Genomic DNA, 27,719 nt, shown 5'->3' on the forward strand with positions numbered 1-27,719 from the left:
AGGCGCCTTTTATAGGCACCTCGCGCTAGGGCTCTGCGGCGAGGACACTCTGTGGCCGCCGCCCATTGGCTGGGGCGGGGGTCACGGCCCTAACGTGGCCCAATCGGCGCCCGGGTTCGTGGGCGGAAGGGCGGGCCGAGCACGTGGTCGGGGGCTGATGCAACCCGTCGCCCTTGCGTCACTCGGAGTCCCGGCTGCGGCCCCGGAACCCGGGTTCGGCGGCCATGTTTGGGTGCGCTGAGCCCCGCCGGGGCGCTGAGGCCCGGACGGACCGGGGTGCGGCCTTGCTCCAGGCGCCTCTCGGGGGCACGGGCAGGCAGACCCCCGGCTTGCAGGTTTCTGCAAATTGTGTCCTCACAAAGCAGCTCTCCCCGCCCTGTCTGGCCCCGGGTGCCAAGGCTCTCTGCCCCTTTCCCTTCCCCGCGGTGCGGGCGTGCGGGCGGCCTGGACGCCAGGCCCCGCGGCCTGCCCTACGGCGGAGGCTTCCCCACGCCTTCCGCGGCCTCCGCCCGGAGCACGGCGGGCTGGGCCCCGTGTGCGAGTCCCGGGGCCTCGGCAGGGGAGGACGCAGGCTGGACTCCCCCAGCGGCCCCCGCGGGTGCGGGCATCCCCTTTAGGCCGCGCGGTCCAGCTCCGGCCGGGAAGCCCCGCCGCGGCCTTTCACTGGGGCGGAGCCCCGGAGGCGAGGGTTCTCCGTGTTCTACGAGGTGGAGGTGCCGCTGAGGTAGGCCAACCTCCCGCCCTCGCCTCTGTAGGAGAAAAGGTCTTGAGAAACAGCAGTGACGTGGTGCGGCCCATCCCCATGCGGGCGCCTTGGGACGTCTGTCCATGCGGGTGCCGGGAGCCCGGCAAGGGCAGGCGGCTGACGCGAGGAGCCTGGTCTGGGCGGAGGCTGCAGGCCGCGGACCGCGCGGCCCGAGGGACAGAACGTGCTGTGCCCTGGGCCAGGAGGCCGGAGCACACATCGAGGTGCTGGGCCGGGGTTGCTGCCGATGAGCGCTGTGACAGGGAGTCTGTTCAGTGCGTTTCCTGCTTCTGGTAGTTTGTGGCAATGTTTGCAGTTCTGGGTGTGCGGCTACAGCATCCCAGCTCGGCCTGCGCCGTCAGAGTGCGTTCTCCCTGTGTGCGCGCTTTTTCACATCATTTTCCCTCCATGCAGGTCTGTTTCTGCGTCTCAACACCCCCCTTTATTATTTATTTACTTATTTGTTTGTTTGTTTAAGAGAGAGTGTGAGCACAAGTGGGGATCAGGGGGCGAGGCGGAGACTCTCAAGCAGACTCCATTCACTCAGCAGAGCCAGACCTGAGGCTCCATCCCACAACCCTGAAATGATGACCTGAGCCAAAATCAAAAGTTGGACCTCCAACAGACTGAGCCACCCAGGCACCCCCACACCACCCTTTTTATTAGGAAGCCAGTCATACTGGTTTAGTCCACCCAAATGATTTCAGTTTAGCTTGATCTTGTGCAAAGACCACATTTCCACATTCATAGGTACTGGGGGTCAGGACTTGAACATCCTTTTACACAATTCGATCCATAACAGTCAGCCTTAATGTAACACAGAACTAGGGTGGCTTCTTTTTCAGCAGTCTTTATGTTAAGAAGAGGAAGTGGAGGGCTTTACAATTTATTTTTTTTAGATTTATTTATTTATTTATTTATTTATTTATTTATTTATTTATTCACAGAGACACAGAGAAAGAGAGAGGCAGAGACACAGGCAGAGGGAGAAGCAGGCCCCATGCAGGGAGCCTGATGTGGGACTCGATCCTGGATCTCCAGGATCCTACCCTGGGCCAAAGGTGGCACTAAACTGCTGAGCCACCCGGGCTGTCCCAGTGGAGGGCTTTAGAGATAAAGTGTGCCCATGCTCAGCTTTCTGTGATTGGTTTTCATCTGCTGAGGAGGGCTGTGTTGCTTCTCATCACAGGTGTGGGACCTGTGCAATCACACGGGACTCCACTCTTGCTTTAATGCTCTGCTGTTACCATCTGATATTCTTATACATTTTGAACAAGAAGTTTTGCATTTTCATTTTTCACTATGTCCTCACAAATTGTGTAGCTGGTCCTGCTTTTCATATATAAGATGGGAGGAAATGACTGATTATGATCTGGTAGTCTTGGAACTAGCTAGAAGCTGACCAGTGGGGCCAGGCCATATAAAAAATAGCAGAAGCTTTAAAAGAGGCAGCCAGACAGGAGATAATGATGTTACTGGGAAATTAAATATGGCACATGGCATGGTTTCCTCTAGCCTGCAGTGACAAGCATCAGATGCACGTCCACTTCCACTCAGTAAAAAAGTAAAGCGGTGTGTTCTTTTCCTTAATCTAATTTCTAATTTTTTTTAAAAAAAGTTATCTCCCAAGAAGAGAGCTCCTTTGTAAGGACTTTGGTGATTCTTCCCATAGCATATTTAGAAAAACATTATATTCAAGTCCACAAACATTCCAGGAATAGAAAGATGAACATGGAGTGACCCTATTCTCAGTAACCTTACAAATATAAGGGATGGGTGATAAGACAGTACCAAAATACAGGAATAAAGGACATTTCTGAAGGATGCTATTCTCAGTAACCTTACAATTCTCGGTAACCTTACAAATATAAGGGGTGGATGATAAGACAGTACCAAAATACAGGAATAAAGGACATTTCTGAAGGATGCATGATTACACTGAGGGATTCCATAGCAGCAGGAAGAGAAGAAGGGGAGTCAAAGATAACTTGGAAAAGGTGAAATCTGAGCCGAACTTCGAAGGATGTGTAGGATTTGAATTACAATAATAATGTCAGCAATTACTGATTAAGCCCAATAGGATGACTGCATACAAAATTTGTATGGGCAAGTATAACTCAGTGGTTAAATGTATGGTCTCAGAGCCAGACTGCCTGTTTTCAAGCCTAGCTTTTGCCACTTATAAGCTATGTGACCTTTGGCAAGTTACTTAACTTCTCTGTACCTAATTTTCCCCTTCTGCAAAATTAGAAGAATAATAGTATCTATCTCATAGGGTTGTTGTGAGTCTTACATGATAGAACATTGCTGAAGGTCTTGGGACAGATCCAGATAGTAAATGTTCAATAAATGTTAGCCATTAGTATTTAGTAAACTGAAACCAGTCCAGGCCAGTGGCCCCTGAACCTGGCTGTAAAATGAAATCACCCAAGGCACTCCATTTTTAAAGATCCTTGGGTTCCTGGGTCGGTTAAGAGTCTGACTCCGGATTTTGGCTCAGGTCAGGATCTTAGGGTTGTGAGATTGAGCCCTGCATCGGGTTCGGTGCTGGGCATGGAGCCTGGGCTTAAGATTCTATCTCTCTCTCTCTCTCTACTCCTCACTCTACCTCCCCCTCCTCTGAAAAAAAAAAAAAAAAAAGTGAAGATCCCTATAACCCTGAGTATTGGCAAAGTTATGGTGCAACTGGAACTCTCATGTGTGGCTGATGGGAGTGTAAAAATGGTACAATCCTTTTGGAAATCGGTCTGGCAGTTTCTCATAAAGTGAAACACCTACCTACAACCTAGCCATTAGCATCACCAGTATTTACCCAAAAGAAATGAAAGATTTGCACAAGAATGTTCATGGCAGCTTTATTCATAATAGCTCTCAACACTGGGAACAATCCAGGCGTCCATCACCAGGAGACTGGATGAACAAACTGTAGAACATTCATATAATGGAATACTACTCAGTAAAAACAAAAATGAAAAAAGAACCAACTACTGATACATGCAGCAGCATGAATGAATCTCAAAACCATGCTGAGTGAAAGAAACAGAGTACTGTATTTTAAGATTCCATTCACATGAAACTCTAGGATAAGTAAAGTTAATCTATGGTGAGAGAAAAGAGCTTCATGGTAGCCGGGGGATGGGGGCAGAATCAGCAGGAATTGACTTGATTTGGAAGGGGCACAGCAGTGGTGTGCTAAAGTTGGCTGGTACTGACTGGCTCACAAGGACCAACTGGGAGCCTCTTCAGTAACAACTCTTTCAGTGACATCATATCGATGGCTTGAAACTGGCCATGCCGGGAATACTGCCACCACAGAGACCAGTAAATGCTCCAAAGCAGAGCTTTGTTTATCCCAGAGCATCAGTTGTTAAACTTTTACCAACACACCACTGGGCATGAAGAAATCTTCTGGGGTATTGAAATGTTCTAGCTTGGTAGGGTGTGGGTTATGCAGGTATAGACATTTGTCAAAACAGATCAAGCTGTTCACTTAGGATTTATGCCTTTCCCTGTGTGCACGTTATGCCTCCACTAAACACGTAAATGAGCAAACAAAAAACCCAGGATGGGTGTCTGGGTCCCATTCTGTCAAATGGGGCCTGATGCATCCAAGTTGGTACTCGTTCAAAGGCCAGGTTTGGAAACCAGTGGTCAAGTTTGACAGTAAGTACAGGGTTTATTAAAAAAAAAAAAAAAAAAAGTGATGAGGGGCACTTGGGTGGCTCAGTCTGTTGAGTACCTGCTTTTGGCTCAGTTCATGATCTTGGGGTCTTGGGATCAAGCCCCGAATTAAGCTCCCAACTTAGCAGGGTGTCTGCTTCTCCCCTTCCCTTTCCCTCTGCTCTCCTCCCCTGCTCATGCACTCGCTCTCTCTCTCTCTTCCTCTCAAATAAATAAGATATTTTAAAAAATAAAATAAGGGGTGCTTGGGTGGTTCATTTGGTGAAGTGTCTTTCTTTGGCTTAGGTCATGATCCCAGGGTCCTGGGACTGAGCTCCACATTGGACTCTGGCTCAGTGGGGAGCCTGCTTCTCTCTCTCCTTCTGCCTGCCACTCCCCCTGCTTGTATTATTTCTGTCAAATAAATAAGTAAAATATTTAAAAATAAAAATTGTAATGATAAACCTCAGCAAGAGGTTAAGACTGGAAAGAATTCTTAGGACCACCTCAGGAAAGACTTTATATAGTCACACTTGAGAGTTGGAGTCTTTTTTTATGGGCAGTGGGAGGTTTTTGAGCAGTAGTAGAGATATGATCACAATCAGTGTGGATCCATATCATCATGGAGGCTGCATTTGAGGGGGAGAGACTTGGGGCCAGAAGACCAACTGATTTATTCAAGGAGAAATTCAGATTGGCACTAGGATAGACCAAAAAGGGAAAGATGGGAAAAATGGAAAATAAGACAATGCAGAAATAAAGCAGGGGGGAATGAAGGTTGGTTCATGAGTGGAGCTGATGGTGAACACTGTGGCGTACTTACAACATGCCACACACACAGCTTCGAGAACCTTGTGTGATGTATTCACTTACTCCTCACAGCGACCTTATGAGGTAGGATGCTATCATCATTTCCATCTTACAGCTGAGGAAACTGAGGCATGGAGAGTTTAAGGAATTTGCTCAAGGTCACAGAGTTGATAACTCTTTGAAATTATTAGCTTTTAATGAACTGTACTGAGGTATAATTTACATACAGTAAAATACACAGATGTCAAGTGCACCATTCAAAGAGTTTTGGCAAGTGTATTTGCCTGTGTAACCCACACCCAAGTGTATTTGCCTGTGTAACCCACACCCTAGCAAGATATAGAACATTCCCGTCACTCCAGAAAGTTCCCTAGTGCCCTTTCCCAGTCAACCACTCCCCCGTCCCCCACAATCCTGGTCCCTGGCATCACTGATCGGCTTTCTGCCACTCCAGGTCTGTTGCACCTGTTCCGAAGTCCATACAAATGGAATCATACAATACAGATTTTGTGCCTTTCAAAGATAGAAACTCAAACCATTCAGAAAAAGAAATACAATGAGCTAAAGGGAACTCCATATTCTTCAATGAGATTTCTCGAAGTGTGGCAATGAAAGGACTATGGAGGTTTTTAAACTTGATTGTAGTAGCACTTCTGTGGTGCTATGTCTCTGCTGTGATCTAATTCACCTTTAAATTCTGAGAAGGGGAAATGGAAGAATGAGCCAAGATAAGATCTGATTTACTTTACAGTCGGGATGTGAAGGTCTGGAAGGGTCCTTTGCATATCTTGAATAGGCAAAAGGTCACTGATAGAGCACATGCTTTGCTTTAAATAAGCTGCTGGTTAGGCCCTGTTGTACCTCGATACTTTGTTCTTGAAACTCTTATTTTATTGGGTTTTCAGAGCTCCCCTCCCCCAAGCTCCAGCCAGAAATCTTGCCTTTAATGATCATTTCTGAAGTCCCAATTTGGCCACACACACTCCACCTTCTGCCTTTGCCCAGGAAATGGACATCCTGTTTTATACTCATGAAATCCATCCCACAGCACCTCTGGTACCCATGCTGGGCCAAGAGAGAAGCAACTGTCTTTCTTCACCAGAAACATCCCCCAAGGCAAATCCTCCCCTATGATGTGGCCAGGGTTAGGGAAGAGTCTTTGCTTGATCAAGAAAAGAGGTATCTCAGACTGTGGTTCTCAGCCTTTGAGGAGTGTGACACCCACTTCCTGTTATTACCCAACCATGTGTCTGATCTCTTAAAAGTGCTCATTCCATAACTTTTTTATTCAAAGAAAATTGAAACAGAGCTGGTTTTTGAAAACCCCAAGTGTCTCTTGAATAAGAGACACCAAGGGGTATGGCCAGCCAAGATTGACAATTGGAGCCAACAACGGGCCTGATAGTTAACTGCATGATGGATGCACTTCTAAACTTGGCCCTTACAAGGTTAAAAATGTACCCAAGCTTTATTTACTGGATAACTTAAACATACAGTTACTATATGCCCCAGCAGTGCCACTCTTTTTTTTTTTAAGATTTTTTTAATTTTTTATTTATTCATGAGAGATACAGAGCAAGAGAGAGAGAGGCAGAGACACTGGCAGAGGGAGAAGCAGGCCCCATGCAGGGAGCCCGATGTGGGACTTGATCCCGGGTCTCCAGGATCACACCCCGGGCTGCAGGCGGCACTAAACTGCTGCACCACCAGGGCTGCCCAGCAATGCCACTCTTAAGTATATATCCAAAGCAATTGAAAATAGGAGTTTAAACAAAAACTTGTCCATGAATATTCATAGCAGCACTATTCACAATAGCCAAAAGGTAGGAAAAAACTCAAATGTCCATCAACTGATGAGTGGATAAACAAAATGGAATATTATTCTGCTATAAAAAGGCATGAAGTACAATGCCTGGTGCCACATGGATGAGCCTCGAAAACATTATTCTTAGTCAAAGAAGCCAGACACAAAGACCACATATTACATGATTCTATTTATATGGAATATCCAGAAGAGTCAAATTCATAGAGTCAGAAAGCAGATTAGTGGTTGCCAGGGGTCAGTGGGGAGGGATTGCTTAAGGGGCTCAGATTTCCTTTTCAAGATGGCGAAAATGTTTTGGAGGTAGATGGTAGTGATGACCACACAACAATGTAAAGGTACTAGATGTCACTGAAAGATACACTTTAACGCCAAGCCCTGTGCTGGGTGCTGGGGTGCAAAGATGAGTCAGACATGGTGGCCATTGTGGCTGACATGCACTCATTCAGCTCTCTCGGTAGTTAGAATATTGAAATATCCCACACCAGTTGGTAAACAGCCACCATCCTGAGTACCCTCCAGCTGCCCTGGCCCCTCCCCTGAGACTTCTAGATCTCACTACCATCTGATAACCCAAATGTTCATCCCAGTTACTACCTTCGTAGATGTCATAGTCATGGTGGACACTCTAGATTTTGCTCGAGAATGATTACCTCCTGCAGAATCTCACACCTTGAAGTGCACACATACTGACCACAAACTACCCCTTTTCTTCTCTGTTTCCCTCTCTCCCACTCCCACCGATCACCCTTTCTGTCCTCACACTACCAGCCCTGCAAAATCTCCTCAACTCTTGCTGTTCACTTCTGGCCTCTCTAACCACCTTGGAGCTCATGGTCAGCCATCTCCGTGTATTTTTATCATTCTCCTTGACTCCCTCTTGCCTTGGCCTTCCATTCTTTTTGTTGGCCAGCCCCATCGCTGGGGAATGTCTCACCTGTCTTCTGCATGTTTGTTTTCTGCCCTGGTGTTCAGGAGTCCTGCTGGGAAAGTCACAAGGGCAGGCGTCCTAAGAGTTTTGCACCCTCAGGCTGGCAGATGTCAGCTCTGCCTTTCCTGCTGACAGGCAAAATATCTCCCATATTTTGTTGATTCCCCATTACTACCTCTTCGTCAATTAATTTCCTTCTTGCATCCTAAATCTTTCTGGTCTGACCTATAAATACTCCCAGTCTCTGTTACTCACCCTTACCTCGTAATAGAGATATTTATTGCTCAATGAATATTCAAATGTTCCCCTCAGTTTCCCAGCACTCTTGCAGTTAGGTGGAGCCATGAGATTGATTTGGCTAGTGGACTTCTAGTGGATGTGACATGTCACTTTTGGGCTGAAGCATTTGGAAGCCAGCACATGACATTCCAGCTCTCTTTTCATTTCCTCAATGAGTTGGAAGCTACTGGCTGAGGTGGTGTCCTCACTAAATGGGAGTAGTTTTGATCACGGGGTGTTGACGAGGAGAAGAGAGGCATGGAAGAGTTGCCCAACCAGCCCAGAGATATTTGTAAAAGAGAAATCAAACTTTGCCACATGAATCACTAATATTTAGGGGGCAATTTGTTACTGCAGCATAGCCTAGCTTTGTACTGCCTGATACACACTCAAGATAATTATAATAGGAACACATAGAATCTGCTTCTCCCTCAAGTTTCCAACTCATTTTTCCCCCACTTTATTTTCCAAATGTTCTCTCCATTGCTGGGTTTCTTGTATGTAAGTTCTGTATGCACATATGCTGCTTTCAAAATCTCCACAAATTATTCCTCAATCCCTGGTTCCTGATTCAACACTATTCCAAAGTATTCTCTGCAAAGCTCCTAATGATGTCAATACCCCAAAATTCAACAGCATTCTTAGCAGCTTCAGCTCCTCTGCAGACGGCTGCTCTGAGAATCCACTCTGTTTCTTCGTCCCTTTCTCTGGTGTCTTCTGAGAGCTTGATTACCCAGGTTCTCCTCCCCCTATCCCATCAATGCTGGTTTTTAGGTTGCTTTGCTGGCTGCCCCTCCTTCCTGCCCCCTAAATATAGCCCATCTCAAGGTCTAGCCTGAAACCCTCTCCACTCACTGTACTTTCTCTCTTGATGAGCTCACTCAAACTTTGGCTTTAATGTTTCTGTTCATGAGTGTGACTCCCAAATCTATGTAAGGTCTCTGCTCTTAGAGAGCACCCAGCTCACAGTAGACACCTAAAGGTGTCTCTCTGAGCTCCAGGACCACAATTCGGCCCACTGGGATGACTTCGCACTTCCAAGTATCCTAAAACAGACCCACTTACTCTCTCTCCCTCCAGCAGGAAGCCTGTTACCTTGCCCTCCACATTACATGGTTTCTCCATCTTACAGCTGCCCAGGCTCATCCTTTTTGGGGCCCTATTTCCAAACACTATACATCTAGGAAATTCCTAGTTCTGGAAGGTACAATTTCTTCACCCTCTCCTCCACCTCCTCCCTCTTTTCCATGCCCTCTGCTACTCTTAAGAGTGTTGGGCCTCACTGATTTACCTTTGTAGTCTACACAACTTCCTCCCTGGGTGCCCTGCCTTTTCTATTCCAGCCTCCTCCATCTCTTATCCAGTCAAGCTTCCTAAAGCTCAGATCTGCCCCTTCACCTTCAGTGGCTCCCCAGTGCTTCTGAGTCAGTTATGAGCTCCCCAGCCTCAAAGTGGGGGCTTTCCACATTATGGCTCTCCTGATCTTATTTACCCACCTATACAGCCCTCATACTCCAGGAAAACTAGCTTTTTTCTTGTTCTCCAAACAAGGGCTTTCCTTATTCAGATCCTTGCTCAAACTACTCCTGCCACCTGTCTGTAGAATCCTACCAATCATTCACACCTATTCAAAATACCATTTTCTCTAGAGAGACTAGCCCAATTCCCTTGATCTTATGTGTTTGCTCCCTCTTTCACATCCTTAGAGCATTTTATTTGTAACTCTCTTATAAGCTGGGACAAAAACCACATGTTCTCTCTTGACACCATCCTTCATCTGTATGACATTCTGCTATCTGTCCTTTAAGCCAGGTGGCTCTTCTCAAGACTCTACCCACATGATATTTTTAGAAACTGAATATATTTTGGCTCCATTTCAGGAAGTGGGGCTTATATGATGCTTGTTCTTTCAATCATAAGATTAACCTTCACTTGAAGTGGAGAATTACCAATGAAGCAGCACCTGGGCTTTCCCACATCCCGCTTCTATGAACATTTCTGAATTTTGCAGCTTTTTTGGTGACTTCCTGTGCTAACCGTAGCTACAAGCCAAACCTGACTGCTTTGCATGTGCTAGGGGGCCTCCCAGTCAGGTGGTTCTTCTGGAACATTCCAGCTAGTCTCAGCCCTGTAAAAGTCACCTCTCCCTCACCACACAAGAGAGGCCAGGCAGATGCGTAAAAGAGAAATGTGGACTCTCCATGTGATAATGAGGCCCACTGTTTTGTGCCTGGGAGGTAGAACTCAGCAAGCCTATTGGGTGAAAAATAGGCCATACTATGATTACTTCAAAGCCACAAGTCTGAGCAGGAATTGAAGGAAGATGTGAAATCTGGAGGCTGAAATGCTGAGGAGAAAATTGAGAGCTGACTAGACAGTGGCTCCCAGGGGACATAGGTGAGGTCCCCCTGCTGGGGTGGCCAGTGTGGCTGTTGGCTGCTGCTGGGCCCTGTTCCATGCACCATGCAAGGGAAGACTATATGGGAAATACTTCGCACTGCTGAAACTCATGAAGGTGGAGGATTTTTAGCACCCAAAGGGAAAGAGAGAGAGAGATACAGTGGGGATTGAAATCTGTTACCTTTTTGGTGCCCTATAGGACCAACAATGACTGGGAGAGCCTTCAAGAGCCCCCAGCAGGGCAGTAGGAAGTAGCAGCCAAGCGTGGGGCATGACTGCAGAATGTGTTCTCCATCCTACCCCCAGCACCCACCAGTTTGATCAACCATGTGTGGGACAAACCACAGTCATCAGCAGGCCAGCTGGCTATTGACACCTGTTCTGGCCTAGCTCTCTCATTTCACAGACAGAGGCCCAGAGGGGTGAAGAGGTATCTGAGGCTGCACAGCCAATTTTTAGGGGAGACAGAGATTCAGGTCCAAGTCTCTTGGTGGCGAGGCTGTGACTCTTTCCACTTAACCCCTCCACCTCTCAGTTTGAGACAAACTTGAGAATACTCAGGCACTTTTATCAAAACAGAAGAAAATGAGTTCCCTGTGAGTCTGCAAACACATGAAAGAGAAGCAAAGGGAATATAAGTGGCTCCTATGAATGTTCATGTGGAAATCTGGCAATATGACCTAAAGAACCAGTGAAAGCTCAGGGAAAAGTTCCAGCCAGGGTTGAGAAAACAACACAGTTAATTTTTTCAAAACACTCAGCAGAGTTGAGAAACAGTATGTTCCAAAACAAATAAATTCTGTTGACTGAGTGAACATATTTTTTATTCATTGTTTTTGACCTTACTGTTAACTCAAGCCTTTTTTTTTTTTTTAACAAAGCTATTATCATTGTTCAAAATGTAGTTTCCAAGAGAGCAAAAATTGGTGGGTTTTTCTGTTTGTTTGCTTTTAATGCCCTAAGCTGGAGCATTCTCTGACCTTGGATCAGGGTCTCATCAATCTATTTATAAACTATTTGTCAGGAAGCAGTTTTCGATGTGGCTCTAGAAAGGCAAGACTTCCCTGAGTGAGGTTTCACCTATCTGGGGTTGGGAGTTGGTCGCAGGTCTATAGAATGGCTCAGAGGCAGGACACTTCTCTGGTCTCTCAAGAACAGAGGAGCCATCCCTAGTGAGCTCAGCCAGGCACTTGGTCACTCTCAACATGTTCTGATACGTGAAATGACCTATAACAAGCCTGGGGGCCCAGAGCCTTTGGTCTCTGCAGCGAGAGCGCCTGCAAGACACTAAAGTCCTTTGCGTCTGGACACCAGAAAAGAGATTTCTGCCTTTGTGACTAAGTGGGCACTGCAGTGGGCTTGGAGGTGGCCTACCGGACCCAAAGATGCCTCCTTCCTTCATCCACCCTGAAGAAAGCGGCTATTGCAAGAAGGCCTGGCCAGTGGTATCCCTCTAGGAACCCACTTGTCTACTGCTGGGGTGCATCTAGAGCTGAAATGCCTTTTCAGTGAGCCTTGCCCACATCTCCTAATATACATTCTGCTCTTGTGTCCCAGCTTGGTTGGTGCAAAAACTCTGAGGGTATCCAAACATCCTTCTTCCCCAGGTTCCCTGCAATCCCCATGCTACACTCACCCCCACTGCAGCCTCTTCTGCCTCCATCTTTTGCTGGTAGTTCCTCCTCCCCTGTTCTTTTCTCCAGCCTGGGGTGGGCTGTGGGCATTTCTGATCCTTTGCCAATCTGGTCACCTTTATGCCCCTTCTCAGCTTCTCCATTCCTGACCCACCAGACCTGCATCCCTAACCATACCTCTATCCTCTGTCTCCACTCAAACTTGAAAGTGAGCATCCTTCCATGAGACACCCTAAATCTTGCCCCTCCTTTGAAGCTCTTTTTTTAAAGATATTATTTATTTATTCATGAGACACACACACACACACACACACACACACACACAGAGAGAGAGAGAGAGAGAGAGAGAGGCAGAGACATAGGCAGAGGGAGAAGCAGACTCCATGCAGGGAGCCTGATGTGGGACTAGATCCTGGGATTCCGGGATCACGTCCTGAGCCAAAGGCAGATGCTCAACTGCTGAGCCACCCACGCATCCCTTCTTTGTAGCTCTTCCTCAGTGTGCCCACCAACCATACCCTGTCCTCGCATATGCTATTCATTCCCTTTCCTTCTCTGGAGGACATGCTGGGGAAATGACAATGATCCCTAACATGGCCTTTCTACATATCGTGAGTCACCAGCCATTTGTGGATTGCAACCAACATTATAAAGAAAAAAAGAGGGGCACCTAGGTGGGTCAGTGGTTGAGCACCTGCCTTTGGCTCAGGTCGTGATCCCAAGGTCCTGGGATTGAGTTCTGCATCGGGCTCCCCACAGGGAGCCTGCTTCTCCCTCTGCCTATGTCTCTGCCTCTCTCTGTGTCTCTCATGAATAGATAAATAAAAATCTTTAAAAAGAGAAAAAGAAACAGCAAAATATCAGAGTGCATCACCCACAGTATTGTTTTGTGACACGTTTATCATTTCAGTATATGTTTGTTTCAAGTCTCAACATAAAAGATATTTCTTACCATGGGTTGCGACCTAAATGAGTTTAAGAGTCCCTGGTTTACCAAAGAACCAACCCAAACGCTGAAGACACATTATGGAAAGTGAAGAGAGTGAGAAGTGGTTAAAGAAATTTGCATCATGGAGGCTCAAAGGGCTCTGTGATTCCTCCTTTGTAAGGGCTGCAGGGGTCAGCCATCCTCCTGACTGGCAGCCACATGCACACTAAGCACTCTAACTTACATTTGCATGTAAATCAAAGACTGGGGGCACCTGAGTGACTCAGTTGGTTAGGCATCTGCCTTCTGCTCAGGTCATGATTCCAGAGTCCTGGGATCAAGCCCCGTGTTGGGCTCCCTGTTCAGTGGGGTGCTCTCTCCTTCTTCTCCCTCTGCGTCTCCCCCAGCTCATGCTCTCTTTGTCTCTCTCAAATAAACAAATAAAATCTTAAAAAAAAAAATCAAAGACTGGAATCTTAATTCGTTGTAATCAAGATCAAAAGAAAACTTAAAAGGAAAATGGAACCACCAGAGAATTTTCCACACAATTTCATCTACTACTTCTCTAGCCCATACAAACAAAGCCCAGAGGACAGGTCCACTGGGAGTGGGGTCCAGCCAAAGTTTGGAAATCTATCAGCTTCTTCAGTCAGATCATCAGATGCTTAAGCACAACAGGACATGTATCTTGTCCCCACGGATGGGTGGATGTCCCAGGCACCCTCAGCTTTGGGCATCCTAGCCTGGAATTACTGGCAGTAAAAGGTGAGCACGTTTTCCTGGTTTCCTCGGATCAGGATGACCGGCGGTCTGAGGTCTTGGGACAGCGTCTCCAGCCAGGCCATGTACAGCGAGCTCGGGCACTTCCCCTTCCTCCCTATAGGCAAGGTACTGCAAGGCAGGAAGAAGCAGCAGATAAGACTTATCGGGAGCCCTTCCCCACGCAGCCCAGCTTTCTGATCAGGAATGCTTGTTGACTGACTCCTTCACTGCTCCTTCTTCCTAGCTACCCTAAGAATGACCTCTTGCTCTCCTTAAAAGCACGACTCCAAATGTACCTTCAGCCACAAAGCTGGTGGCCAAACAAAGCCATGGCCTGTAAGACTCACACAATCTGGTCTCCACCAACACCCACAACCTCTCCTCCTCCTACCCTTGTCCTCGCTCACAACCCGACAGCCATAATGGCTTTCTTTCCATTCCTGAAAAAAAGAATGGCAAGCTTGCTCCTGCCCCAGGGCCTCTGCGGTGATGCTCTCCCCACCCCGAAGGCAGTGCCTCCCACTCTCCACCTGGTTGGCTCCTTCAGATCACTCAGGCCTTGGCTCACCGGTGCCTCCTTCTCGGGTCAACCCCCGCGGAACAGGCTTGCGCCAGGTGTTCGCGGAGGGGCCTTCCAGAGCAGGCCTGCTTGTCTCCCTGTCTCATTGTCCTCACAACCCTTCCCACTCTCCAAACTCTTTTCATTTGTTTGTTGTTGGTCTCCCCCTGCGGACGGTATGTCCGGGCCAGGTCTGTCTCGCTCGCCACCCTTTCCCTGGGCCTAGAGCACAGTCTGATGGAGTGCGTGGTCTTGCCCCCTCAGGCCACCCGCTGACGCCGGCCTGTGGCCACCACGATGTGATGTGTGTCCCTGCCCAGCCTCCTGCCATGTATGGGGGCCCTGGGAGCAGCTCTCCACCCTGGGGGGCGGGCCTGGTCCACACTGCAGTGCCGTGCAGATCACGAGGTGCCTGGGGCTGCCGTTCGGCCACATAATCTCGACCTTTCAGGAGGTGACTTTCTCACCATCTTGCGATTCCAAAAATGCTGTTCAGGACGACCGACCGCAGCCGCCCTGCTCCTGACTGCGGGACAAGGGCAGGATCTCACAGGCACCGGCACCTCCCTGGGGCTGCACTTTCCAGGCTGTTCTCCTAGCGGGACACCCCTGGCCACTATTTCATCTGAAGCTCAGCACAACCGTGGGGAACGGGGCGGTGCCTGCAGGACTGGCCTTCTTCCCCGCCGAGGGCCCGGGGACAAAGGACGGCGCTGGGTGACTCTTGCCGCAGGGAAGCGTGGGAGAGGCCCGCCCCTCCTCGGCCACGTGGCTCTGGCAGGTGGCTCCCTGCCTTCAGCTTGTGTCTTCTCCTGCCTGGAGTGAGGACATACACACCTCCCTCCTAGGGTGTTGGTGAGCCCTAGAGAGGACAAAGCACACACAGGGCATGGCGCAGGGCCTGGCTCCTGGCAAGGTGGCAAGCACCTCCCCTCCGTAAGCTGTTGTCACACTGACTGCTGTTTGGCAGCAGGACATAAGCTGGTGAGCGGCAGAGCTGGGACTCCACCCAAGGTCCTGGGATCCTCCCTCCCCGGCCACCTCTGCTCACAGTGACCCTCATCTCTGCTGAGCAGGCCAACAGGGGTCCCTGAACTCCTGTCCCTGCCTTAAAATTCCATCCTTGAAGCCTCCCCTGGGATCACCTCTACCCTCCTGTAGAAAGGAAGGACCTAGGGGCGCCTGAGTGGCTCAGTCGGTTCAGCATCTGACTCTTGATTTCAGCTCAGGTCGTGATCTCAGGGTTCTGGGATCGAGCCCCACATCAGGCTCTGCGCTCAGCATGGAGTCTGCTTGTCTGTCTTCCTCTGCTCCTCCTCCCCCTACTTTCTTTCTCTCTCAAATAAATAAAATCTTTTTTTTTTTTAAGAGCAAGATCCCCACGACGGGGAAAGGCCACAGGAACGGGGGTATTTCATTAAGCTAGTGTCACCTTAATTAGAACATGTTTGTGTCTGGTGACTCTCAAGGAGAAAGGGAAGTGGAAAGATGGAAACCAAGCTTTCCTGATTTCACAGTGATGCTGAGGTTTCGGTTACGTTGACAAAGCTCTCCGGGAACTCCTGCCTCATTCTCAGACATTGAATTCAGAAATTTCAAAGGCCGAGAGGGGGCCAGTGGCTGCATTCTCAGGGGCAGGGGACACCCATCCCTCATGCTGTGGCCTTGCAGGCTTCAGCATCATGTTCCCTTCCTCAGCTGAGCCTATCCGCCTGTCCACCTGTCTGCCTGTCCACCTGTTCACCCGTCCAAGGAAGAGACTTACTTTGCACTCCGCCCCTGTGGCAGTCAATGACATTCGACTCCTGCTCCCAGGATGTGTGCCCTGGCAGCTACTAATCTTCAGAAACAAAGCCGCTCCAGAACAGAGGAACATTTTGTTCAGATTCGCAACTCTTGGCCACAACTCTTGGCAGCCTTGGACCTAACCTGGACCCAGAGCTTCAAAAACCCAATCCCCACTTCACGGCTGTAGGATCATCCCAGGCAAGTTGCCTGACTCCTCTGAGATTCAGTTTCCCTCTTTCCAAAGTGTGTGTGTTGTGGGCGAGGCGGGGGGGGGGGGGTGGTAAAACAGAACCAACACAGAGAGTTTTGAAAATTACTAAGGCCTGATGCCTCAAGTGTGGCTCAATCAGTAAAATGTAATGCTGATTTTTATTATTTCATTACTAATATTTGCCTTTGAAGAGGGCATCTTTATAGAAAAAGAGAGGGGTCTAGACCCAAAAGTGAGACCAGAAATAGGTTGTTCATCTAGGCAAAGGTTGTTGGGTTGGTTTATTATCTTACAAGGCTGGTCTATCAGCTGCTCAGATTAAGCTGAACTCAAACACGGGCCATTAACCAGATAAACTGCTGATGGGTAGACAACAACCAACCAAGTTCTGCCCCAAACCTGCTCTAGAAAATGGTCTGAGTACACACCTCAAAATGCCGCAAAGTGTAATTTTATCTTTCCCTTCGAGGCTGGGGAGAATTTTTTTCCTTCCTCAGAATTTCTGGGGAATGCAATTTCCTCCACCTCAGACCCTGATCTGGAAGGAACTGAAGAATTTGTTAGATCCTGGTGCCAATGAAAGTGATCCTGACAACTTTTAGAAACACTGGGTGGGCATGTCTCTGGGTTGGAGACTGGCAATGCAAAGATGCAACTGCTGTGCCCTCCTGGTGAAGGTGGCCCGACAGCCGGGGCCTCCTCGGGCAGTAGCTGTAGTTGGTGTCATGACCATGGGGTGGGATGCCGTGTGCAGGCCTCTTTCTAGAGTGACTAGACTTGGGGCGCTTGGGTGGCTCATTTGGTGAAGTGTCTGCCTTTGGCTCAGGTCATAATCTAGGGCTTGTGAGACTGAGCCCCACATCAGGCTCCCTACTGAGCAGGGAGTCTGCTTTTCCCTTTCCTTCTGATTGCACACACTCTCTCTCTCTCTCAAATAAATAAATAAATAAATAAATAATCTTAAAAAAATAGTGACGGACTCATGATTATTTGTGTTGACTACTCTCCCAAAGGCTGGTAGGTGGGGACTGGCTTTCTGTCTGAAATCTGGGGGGTAGGGGAGTGGGGTGGAAGAGGTCCAGCAGATGCTCACCTCTCAGGATGAAATTTCTCATCTTATGGCTTGAGAGACTGATTTACTTTAGCGGCAAATAAACTTAAAATCACAGCATGTAAGAGTGAAGGAGAATCTTGGAAATAATTGGGCTGAACTCGTCTTCATAATCAGGGAGACTGAGATGCGGAGAAATAGGATTACTTGCCCAAGGCCACACAGTGAGCAAAGACAAAGTGCAAACCTGCTTCTCTGAACATGGGTGGTACTCAAGAAGAGGCTATTTGGCACATTCCAGGTACCACACTCAAGGAAAGTTCTGGAGAGTCGTCCCATCTCGCGCTCTGACCCAGTCCACAACCTAGGCCAGCCTTGCCCTAGGAACACTCTGCTCACAGAGAAACGCAGCCCTTTCTCTTACTACAGTTCCCACATCAAGGGAACATGAGGTACTTTCTCTACAAAAAAGTAATCTCCCTCCGAGCCCCAGGGAGCACTGTTCCGGCAGAGCCAGCTTCATGGGGGTGCAGGCTATGCAGTCACATGCCCCTACCCCTTCCCCTGGACTTAGAAGGCTCCCGGGCTGGGTTCAATCCTCTGCTGCTGCCATCTTGCCATTCTTAGTAATTTTTTAACAAGAGGCCCCACATTTTCATTGTGCACTGGGGCCATAAATGGTGAGCTTGATCCTGGTTTCAGGGTAGGAGGAAACAGGTTCTGCAGGCTTCTTGGCTGTCCTGAGGAACTCCCAGGTGGCCAGCCCTCAGGAAATGTAAGCCAGGTCAGGAACACGCCTTGCCAACTACCCCCGACCCCCTGAGCTAGGCTGCTCTGGGAGAGGGGCCTCAGAGGGCTTGGCTGACCGTGGCCTCTGAGAATAGAGCCACCTCGAGGCCCTCTCCGCCACTGCCACCTTTAGCCTCACCTTGCACCTACCCAGTTTCGGCCCGTATCCCCCTGGAGTGGCTCAGAGCTTGACACAAGGAGCAGCGGTGGCAGAGGCCGGAGGGCCTGGCAGGCATGGAGCCTGGCACCGCGGGCCTCTGCCTCTGCTGCCCAGGCTTGGCGCCAACATCAATCAGGGCTGGCCCGTGGCCAAAGAGGGCTGGGTGATTCCCAAATAACCAGGAATCAATTTTCTTCTGGAACAAGCGGGGTCCTCCCTTGCCAAGCTGAGTTTGGCAGGAAAAGGTGGTGAACAGAGGAAAAATGGTGGTGAGGAGGGTTGGTGAGGCCTGGGTTGTGTGAGGTCCTCGACCTCTGCCAGCTGGCACTCAGGCGAGGGGTGTGGAGCCGAGCAGGCCCGGCCACTGGCCAAGAAGCCACCTAGGCTGTCTCCTGGGGCTTTGGGCCCTTCGGCCTCGCGGGGAAGGGCTCGGGTTCTCAGCCGGGGAGCACTTCCCGAGCCCCTTCCCAGAGTGGACATCCTGGGCTTCTGTGCTGGGCTCCCCCCGCCCTCCCAGGGGCTACTTACATGACCACCAGAGCAGCATCCCGGGAGGAATCCAGTAGAATCTCATTCAGCCTCACTTGCCGAAGGGACTGGAGAAATTGAGAAGCCATGTGGTCACTGCCCACAACGTCAGGAGGGGCCCCCGATAAGTCTGGGGGCTTCCTTTAACACGTCACACCAGATGCCTGAACTGTTCCCCTAAATTGTCACAGACTCTCCTTCCTCCGAGATGGAAGGGGACCCCCAGAGTAACTGAGTACCAAGTTCACCTCCTTGGGAGACCCTCCTTGGTTTTTCCTTATTTCCACGACTGGGGAGCATAGTTGGGAGAGAGAGCACCTGCCATGGTGTGGGGTGAGCTCACAGCCCCGATAGCTCACAGCAGAGGGAACCTGAGCAAGGCACGTGGCCTCCCTGAGCCTCACTGTTTTCACTGTAAAATGGGTACAATAACCTCCCCTCCAGGGGAATTTGGGCAGCATCGAGGGAGATAGCTCATGCAAAAGCCCATGGATGTCGAGGGCCTGGCACATGGAAGGCCCCGGATAAGGTCGACTCAGAGCAGAAGTGGGACGTGCTTCCTGCCCCACCCCCACCCCCACCCCCCGCAACAGGGCAGGCCACAGCCTTCTTTGGATGCTACCCCTGAATCCAGTATTTTCCAAGGGCTGTGAGCCCTCAAGGGCAGGGCCTCAGGGCTGACGGATCAGAGTTCCCCAAAGCTTTGTGTGAGGTTGGGCTGTGGGGGAGACTCCTTCCCACCCTAAGGCCTGTTTCCAGAGTGTTCAGAAATGACTGATGCTCGGAGTCTGATCGTGGGAGGTCATCCCCTTTGAGAGAAGAGAAAACTTTGGGGAAGCGAGTTCACTGAGATCACAGGCTCCAGAGCCTGTGCTGATGACATTCTAGGGGGAACAATTCTTCATGGTGGAAACTGCCCTGCAGGTTGTAGGATGTTTAATAGCGTCCCAGGGCCTCTACTCACTAAGTGACAGTAGCAATCCCGCCTTCCAGTGGTGACAGCCAGAAATGTTCCCAAAGCTGCCAAATATCCTCTGGGGGGTAAGGTGGGGTGAGGGGATCACTGACCTGGAGCACACAGGGAGTGGAACTGTGACACACACACCTCCCCCAGCTCCCTAACCACTCGCCTCATCTTCAAGCGGCCACAGCAGCCACTACTGTTCTTGTAGGCCTTAAAGAATCTGGAAGACAATGTCTGGCCAGGGGTGGCCATGGCTTCAGGCTACATATAGGGTGGGGTCCACTGGCTAAGGACCAAGAATGGCTCTGAGTTCCACAACCAGTTTACCCCGCATCTGTGGCTGGAGGTTACCTCAGAGGCTGGGGCATGGTGGAGGGGGACGGTCAAGGGGAAGGCGTTAAGGAAGTTCAGGACAGATGGGGCACATGGCCCTGACCCAGAGGAGCGCCCTGACCCCCATCCCACCCCAGCCAGGCCCTTCTCTCTCATACCTTGACTCTGTTCTTGTTAATCTCCTCATCTGAGATCTTCCAGGGACAGTCCCGCCTCATCTCCGAGACAGTGGCCTCGTCTTTGAAACCGTCATTCAGGCGGAAGGGTGCAATCATGTCCTCAAAACGCTTGGTGCTAGAGACAGAGAGAGCAGCTGAGACCGGGTGAGATGGCCCAATTTCCAGGGAAACCAGGTTCCCTGAGGTAGATGGAGATGGGCGCCACAGGGAGGGACACCCTTTTTAGGCTGAACCCATTCTGCCCCTGTGGTTTCCATCAAAGCAACTTCCATGTAGAAATCAGCACAGGCAGCTGGGTCTGGCATTCAACCGGACTTGCACCAGTTGTCCGCAATGCTGCCCTGGGATCCACCTCCTCCCACCCAACCGCTCCCTGAGTAGTGCCTGAGCACGATCCTGTGCCAGGCTCTGTGCTACACACCAGTGCACAAACCCTACAATGCCCCCTATTTACGGCGCTCACAGTCTGCTGGGCAGTAACTAGGCAAGTCCAGATCACAAGTTTTATGAAGGCACAAACCAGGTATCAGGACATGAAATATTTGGGGCAGGGAAGGCCTCCCTGAGGCTTGAAGGATGCCTGTCTTTCTGCAGCTAGCTCTTCACAGGCCAGCAGGTGCTGGGCCACACAGAACTGAAGGTGCAAAGGTCCTGGGGCAAGTGTGTCTGGTCTATTTGAGGAGCAGTGAAGGAGCCAGTCTGGCCAGAGCAAGGTGAGTGCAGAGGAAAGTGGGGTGAGGTGAGGACACAGAAGTGTGAGAGCCCAGACCAGGCAGGCTTTCCCTATTTGCCCTGAGTGAGATGGAAAGCTGTTGGAGGCTGTTCTGTGTGACTTGACTTCCATGATTAGAAATAGGAATTTGAGGGGGCACCTAGTGGCCCAGTTAGTTAAGCATCTGCCTTCTGCGCAGGTCATAGGTTCCTGGGAGGGAGCTCTCCAAAGGGGAGTCTGTTCCTCCCTCTCCCTCTGCTCTTCCCCTCACTGTGTGCTCTCTCTCTCTTTCAAATAAATAAGTAAAATCTTTAAAAAATATATAGAAATTTGGACTGGTCGGCCTTCAGAGGAAGGCACCTGCAGCCACGTGGATGGATGAGCTCACACTGGGGACAGGCATGAGAAAAGAGTCCAGGGCCAAATCCCAAGGGTCCTGGCAAGTGTCGGTCAGAGAAAGGAGGAAGGGCCGGTAATTGGAACCGAAAGAAGGGCCACTGCCTCAGGAGGAATCCTGTGGAGGCTGAGGGCTCTGGAGCCAAAGGAAGAGCTGTCTCAAGAAGGATTGCTGTGTGGGATACAGCGGGGAGGGAGAGGGAGGGACTCTGCAGGTGATGACGCCCCAGTGAGGGGAGCGCGGTGGTGGGGGCTCCGGGAGGAAGTGGCCACAGTGGGTGTGGATGTCTCTGAAGAAGTTTGCCCGAAGGAAGAGAGAGCAGGCCAGGAAGTGGAGGCAGGGAAGGGCCAAGGCCGGGGTTTTAAGGATCAGGGCTGCTGGATGGGGTTCTCGGCTCCCTGGGCCTCCCCCACCCGGAAGGTATTCCCAGCTGCCTCTGTTCCGGGCCTGTCTCCAGCCTTTGCTCCTAGGCCAACAAGACAGCCGCATCCTCTCGCACATTCTAGTGCATCTCTGCAGCGCTCCCCGTGGCTCTGGACTTCCTCCAGCCTGTGTGGGGCCTGCGGAAACGCTGGTGGCCCCGGGGCTGGGATTTACTCATCCCCCCCCCACCCCCCCCACCCCCCGACCCTGGCACAGGGTAGGAGCCCCAGTGTCCATCACCACTGACGAGTTCCTTTCTTCTCCTCTTGAGTTCCTTCCGTCTCCAGATAATGGGGACTATAAGGGAGACGTAGAGGTCAGGATAGACCTTATGTTATGGAGGAGATGGAGTCCCGGAAAACCTCGTTCACATGGATTTACATAAAGCAAGTCCGATTATAAATGTTAGTTTCAGAATAGGGATTGAATCATTGAGCAAGTGAGGCGTCATCCCTCTGATCCTGCCATTGAGCCTAGCTACACGTTCTCACGGGGGTTTGCTTAAAGTCCATGCGTAGAGGGAAGAGGAGAGTTGTGGCCCAGACCCTCCAACATTTTTCCCACCCCTAGGACCCGTGTGTTCATATAAATAACATCAGGACTGTAGCGGCCACGCTTCTGCCTCAGGGCCTTTGCACGTTTGGTTCTGTTTGCTCTAGAACCCCTCAGCCCCATGGAAGGGACAAGCCTGTGCCATGGCCCCTGACCTCCAGCCTTGTGTCTCTGAGCACATGACTGTGCCAACCCTGGCCATGGCCAACTGCAGCAAAGGTAGACATGAAATGGGCTTTGCCGCAACCTCTTCGTTGACCTAGCAGGAAAGGATGAGCTGGGCCAGTCACAGTTCCTGTTTCAGGAACTTAAGTTGGGCAAGGCTCAAAGAAGGAAGCAAGTCTGTAGTGGAGCCGAGACCTCACGAAAGGGTCAAGGTCTAGAGCTCAGAAGCCACAAGTAGACAGAAGCCATCGATGCAGCATTTACTCTGGGCTGGACACTGTGGCACTGTAAGCACTTTACACGGACTGTCTTTAGGACGGTGGTTCTCCACGTGAAGTGCCTGGACCAGCACCTGAGAGCTTGCTAGGAATGCAGGTTCTCAGGCCCTGCCCCAGACCTACTGACTCAAGAATCTTGGGGTGGGGCGGGAGGAGGGGGACTCAGCGAGCTGTTTTCATAAGCCCTCCCTGAGTTTCTGACACAGGCCGAAGTTTGAGAACCACGGCTTTATGAAAACCTTCAGGGTGTTGGCTAAACTCTAGAAATGTTTGAGTAGCAAGCAAGACCCCTCCCCCACTCCCCACAGGTCCAAGGGGTCCCTTGAGGACGAAACACCTGCCTTCACTTGAGCAGCAGAACAGCCCAGACGAGCACCAGCTTTAAAACACTTGCTCTAAGAAAAGCACAAACGGGAACTTTCCTTGTCCCTGTCAACCAGCCCAGGTGTGTTTCAGGCAAAGGCCAGAGCTGTGATCTGATATGCAAAGGAAGAAACCCCTAACAGGAAAATAAAGGGCTGAAAACTCCTACCCTTCCCCCCCGCCCCCCCCATCTGGGTGGCTGAAGGACGAAGCCTTTGCCTGGCTCCGCAGACAGACAGAAAGGGGACACACAGCTGGCCCTTCTGCCTGGGAAGTACATCAACACAGAGAACTTACTGCTCAGCCCGCGGCTTCTGGTTGATGTCGGGAAGGACGTGAACTTCATGGAATCCCAGTCGGAACTTGCTCAACAGGGAAATGATCCTGGAAGATGGAGATTTTTAAATACTTTTTTTTTTTTTTAAGATTTTGTTTATTCATTTGAGAGAGAGAGTGTGTGTGCAGCAGGGAAGGGAGGGAGAGGGAGAGAGACAAGCAAATTCCTCGCTGAGCAGGGAGTCCAACGAGGGCCTCAATCCCGGGACCCTGAGATCATGACCTGAGCCGAAGGCAGACACTCAACTGACCGAGCCACCCAGGTGCCCCTAAATACGTATTATTCCATTCAATGAATTTGTGCTGTGTCTACTGAGGATCCAGCAGGGAGTACAACAGATCAAATCCTGGCCTCAGGGAGTTTACATTCTCTCCTGGGCGGGGGTGGACAGAAAACGAATATTGATAAAGTAGATCAGAGGATGACAAGCGATGTGGAAAAGTAACTGAGCAGTATTTCCCCCAAGGACCTGGTGGCCATCTCTGGACTAGCACACCTTACATCCCGATGTCTATACGTCTGCCGGGGACCTGGTTACAATACAGTCTGATTCATCTGCCCTGGGGTAGGGCCTGGGATCCTGCATTCTGACAGGCTCCGAGGCGGTGTGATGCTGCTCATCCATGGAGAACACTTTGAGGAGCAAGGGTCTAAGGGATGGGAAGGTAAACCACAGGAAACTGCAGGGTGGACCGCGGAAACAGAGATGACACACGTGAACTAGGTATAGAACGAGGAGTAGAGAGCCACATGGCACTGACTTTGCATGCAACAGGGGAGGAGATGCCATCTGCGGGTGGTGGCAGTCAGGAAAGTCTTCACAGAGGAGGTGGCAGTCTAGCTGGATGGTGGATGGTGTGCAAGATTATTATAGGCCAAAGAGGGTGTGTGGGGGGGTATCCATGTGGAATGAGCCAAGGAGCCTTCTAGATGATAAACCTGCCTTGGCTCTATCCTACCCAGTGCATTAGAATGACTGGGCAGGACATGGCTTTGGGGATACCCCCAGAACAAGTACGTAGGGTTGAGTGTGTGGGGGTGGGAAGTCCAGACGAATGAGGGGATGGGGGTACAGAAGGTAGAGCGGGAGCAGTGAGGGGCTGGCCGGGGTTGAGGGGTGCAGGAGCTGGGGATAAACCGTAAGGACCAGGCCATGGCCAGCCATCAAGCCATGGCTGGTCCTCCTGAACTTGAGAGCAAAATTAGGAAAGCAGAGCCATGGGCAGATGTGCTGGTATGCAGCGTGGGGGTGGCAGGCCTGGGCAGGGCCCGGGCCAGAGGCAGCGCCAGCTTGGCCACAGAGTCACAAGGAGGCCAGAGGGCTTGGCCTGGCTGTGGGACAGTTGGGAGGCAGAGGACATCCCACAACCTTCACATGCGGGACACCCCAGGACCCCATGGTGCCATGGCCTTGAACGAAACTAAACCTGCTGAGCCCGGCTTCCATTCAGGGCTGGAATGGAAAGCTGAGCCAGCAAAGCAGCCCTCCTGACTTCTTTATCTTCTGGAGATCACAGAGAGGCCACATGCTGCTTTTCTCAAGCAACGCTTTTCTCAGCACTTGCTGAGAAGGGCCTTCTGGGCCAGAGGTTCTCCGCGGGGGTGAGGGCCAGGAGATGGGATTGCTGGTCGCCCTTAACCAGCAATCGGTCACCAGGGGGTGACCGAGAAGCGGTCCCGGGGATGTGCTCCTGGTGGCACACGCCCTAGGGTCCTGACCCCCGGCATCATGGCCGGGGTTGCTGTAGAGCTCACCCGGGGCTGGGCAGAGCTTCTTCTCTTTGGCTAATTCATCCCACTACCTAGAGCAAGCCCCGCCCCCCACCCCCCCAGCAGTCTTCCATCCTACAACCTTCAAGCTCATTTGACCTTGCTCTAAGCAAAGCCGTTGGCCAGCTCCAGACACACATGGGCCACCTGCCCGACCCCACACCTGTCTACCTGCCTTACCGTTTCCTTCCTTTTCAGCTTAAATCAACTCACATTCTCACTTAGCCACATCTCGAAAGGAAATTTCACGTGGCAATTTTCAACAGAAAACCAGCGTCTCTTGCCAGAAAGAAGTGATCCATGGAACCCAAGTAAATAAACCAATGCGACTACATTCTGGCTGGCTGCTGTTGCCTGCCAAGCTCCCCGCCTGGCCCGTCCTCTCTGGTTGAGACAGATCAGCATGGGTTCCCGAGCAGAGAGCCCTTCTGCAGAATGAGCTTCACGGTTGGAAGAGAATCAAAAGTCACTTCTCACCTACAAATTCAGTGGGATTTGCTGCCCCAACCCCTGGCCACTAAAGTCACCTCCTGTCTCACCAGGAAGAGCACCCCAAGCTCCCTAGGGGGAGGGGGAGGACATTGCCCTGAAGGATCCTCAGCCGCACCTTGTTTTGCAGCAGGAAGGGCATTCTCCATCCTTCAAGGTTTCTCTTGAGCAGATTTCAAATGGTGGTTTTAAAATTTAACACTCCTCTCTGTTGTGGCTGGAACTAGGGCATCTGGATCTTATTAAAGGTAGGATGGGTCAGCAAAACAACTTCCAGAATGAACAGAACCTGCTCCTGCCAAGAGGTCCCTCACTACTGCTGTGACCTGGAGAGAGCTGAATCTGTCATGGCCTGGAGTGGGGCGGGGGTGGGGCGGGTGCAGGTGGGGGAAAGCAGGAGGGGACACACTTGGGCAGAGCTGGGATGGCACTGGTCCTGTGTGGCCCCCCACCAGTACTCCCCACTCACGCCTTTCTCTCCTGGTCCATCCTGTTGATCTGCCCCCCCACGAACACGCGGATCTTGCATTTGCTCCATCTCTTCTTGCGGCCGAGAAGATAGGGGATGAGGAGGGTGAGGCCTGGCAAGGAGGGTCCCCATCAATCACAAGGGAGCTGCTCTCAGGACAGAGCACCCTCTGGGTCCCCTCCCCACTCTGCCATTGGCACACCTTTTCCCCTCTGTGGGCCTCTGTTTACCCATCTGTGTAATGAGGGTGCTAGACTATACCTGAGTGGCACACAGGCTCTGCGGGCTGGGGTTCATGTGGCCTGCATGATGTTTTTAAATAAGTGAGCTGACATTTAATAGCTGGGGGGTTTTCATGTGAAAATCTGTATTTCCAGCATTTTTTTTTTGAAGATTAAAGATTTGACCAGTGGGTAGGAACCCTCATCCCTCCTTGTCCTCTCTCCAGATGATGTCAAAGCTGTCATTTATCACTATGTAACCCAGGACAAATTACTTCACTGCTCTATGCCTCAGTTTCCTTATTTGTAAAGGAGTCTCATAATAGTTCCTGTCTAGCGCTTGGACTTAGTGTCAAGTATATAGTAAATGTTCGGTCTATGTAAGCTGTCATCAATGAGATACATGCTACTGGAACAGAAGCATTTTCTGTCTATGTAGGGCTCTCTCAGAGGTAAAACGATAAAGCATGTGTCTTAAGAAAAATGCGAGAGGGCGTATTTTGGGGGAAAGTGAAGAACATCCCTACAGCTTCCCCCATGTATGGGCCTATGACCCTGAGGTCCGTCTTGACTGAACGTTCCATCCCATGCTGGCCTCAGCTCTTCCTATAAAGTTCCCCATTTTATAGCCAAGCAGAGGAGCTCAGCCAGGCTTCCCCCAGCCCAGAGGTGAACCCAAAGGCCCCTCTTCTGCTTTGCTGGGCCTCAAGGTCCCTCCAGGTGCCTTGTCCAGAGCGGCCAGGAAGGGCAGGCCGTGGAGGGGAGACAATCCCGGGGAGAGCTGGTGACCCGGGGGCCACTCACCTCCATCATCAAACAACCAGTAGATGTCTATGCTCTTCTTGCCCTGCTCAGACTGGAAGATGGTGCTGGCCTGCTCCTCCCTCACCAGGGCGTCGGGGTCCACTGCAGGAGCAGAGGGCCGGGTCACCGTGGAGATGCCTGATCCTGACAATGGAGCCAGCTTCCCCGAGAGGTGCACTCGCTGTCACCCAGGCCAAGCACACAGC

At 50.8% G+C, this 27,719-nt stretch overlaps 1 protein-coding gene across 2 annotated transcripts in view; it reads right to left on the minus strand.

Annotated features, from left to right (window-relative positions):
- Window positions 1-13,678: 13,678 nt before the first annotated feature.
- SLC12A3 (solute carrier family 12 member 3) overlaps window positions 13,679-27,719 on the minus strand; it is a 35,538-nt gene continuing 21,497 nt past the window's right edge. For both annotated transcript variants that reach the window (XM_041766261.1, XM_041766260.1), the window contains exons 21-26: window positions 27,514-27,615; window positions 26,489-26,600; window positions 23,721-23,807; window positions 20,513-20,648; window positions 19,058-19,125; window positions 13,679-14,100 (exon numbers count right to left, since the gene is read on the minus strand). In XM_041766261.1, coding sequence (XP_041622195.1) covers window positions 13,959-14,100; window positions 19,058-19,125; window positions 20,513-20,648; window positions 23,721-23,807; window positions 26,489-26,600; window positions 27,514-27,615 — 647 coding nt within the window. In that variant the 3' untranslated portion in view covers window positions 13,679-13,958. The remainder of the gene's footprint in view (window positions 14,101-19,057; window positions 19,126-20,512; window positions 20,649-23,720; window positions 23,808-26,488; window positions 26,601-27,513; window positions 27,616-27,719) is intronic.

This window comes from Vulpes lagopus, chromosome 8 (genome assembly GCF_018345385.1).
Source record: "Vulpes lagopus strain Blue_001 chromosome 8, ASM1834538v1, whole genome shotgun sequence".
Classification (NCBI taxonomy): domain Eukaryota; kingdom Metazoa; phylum Chordata; class Mammalia; order Carnivora; family Canidae; genus Vulpes; species Vulpes lagopus.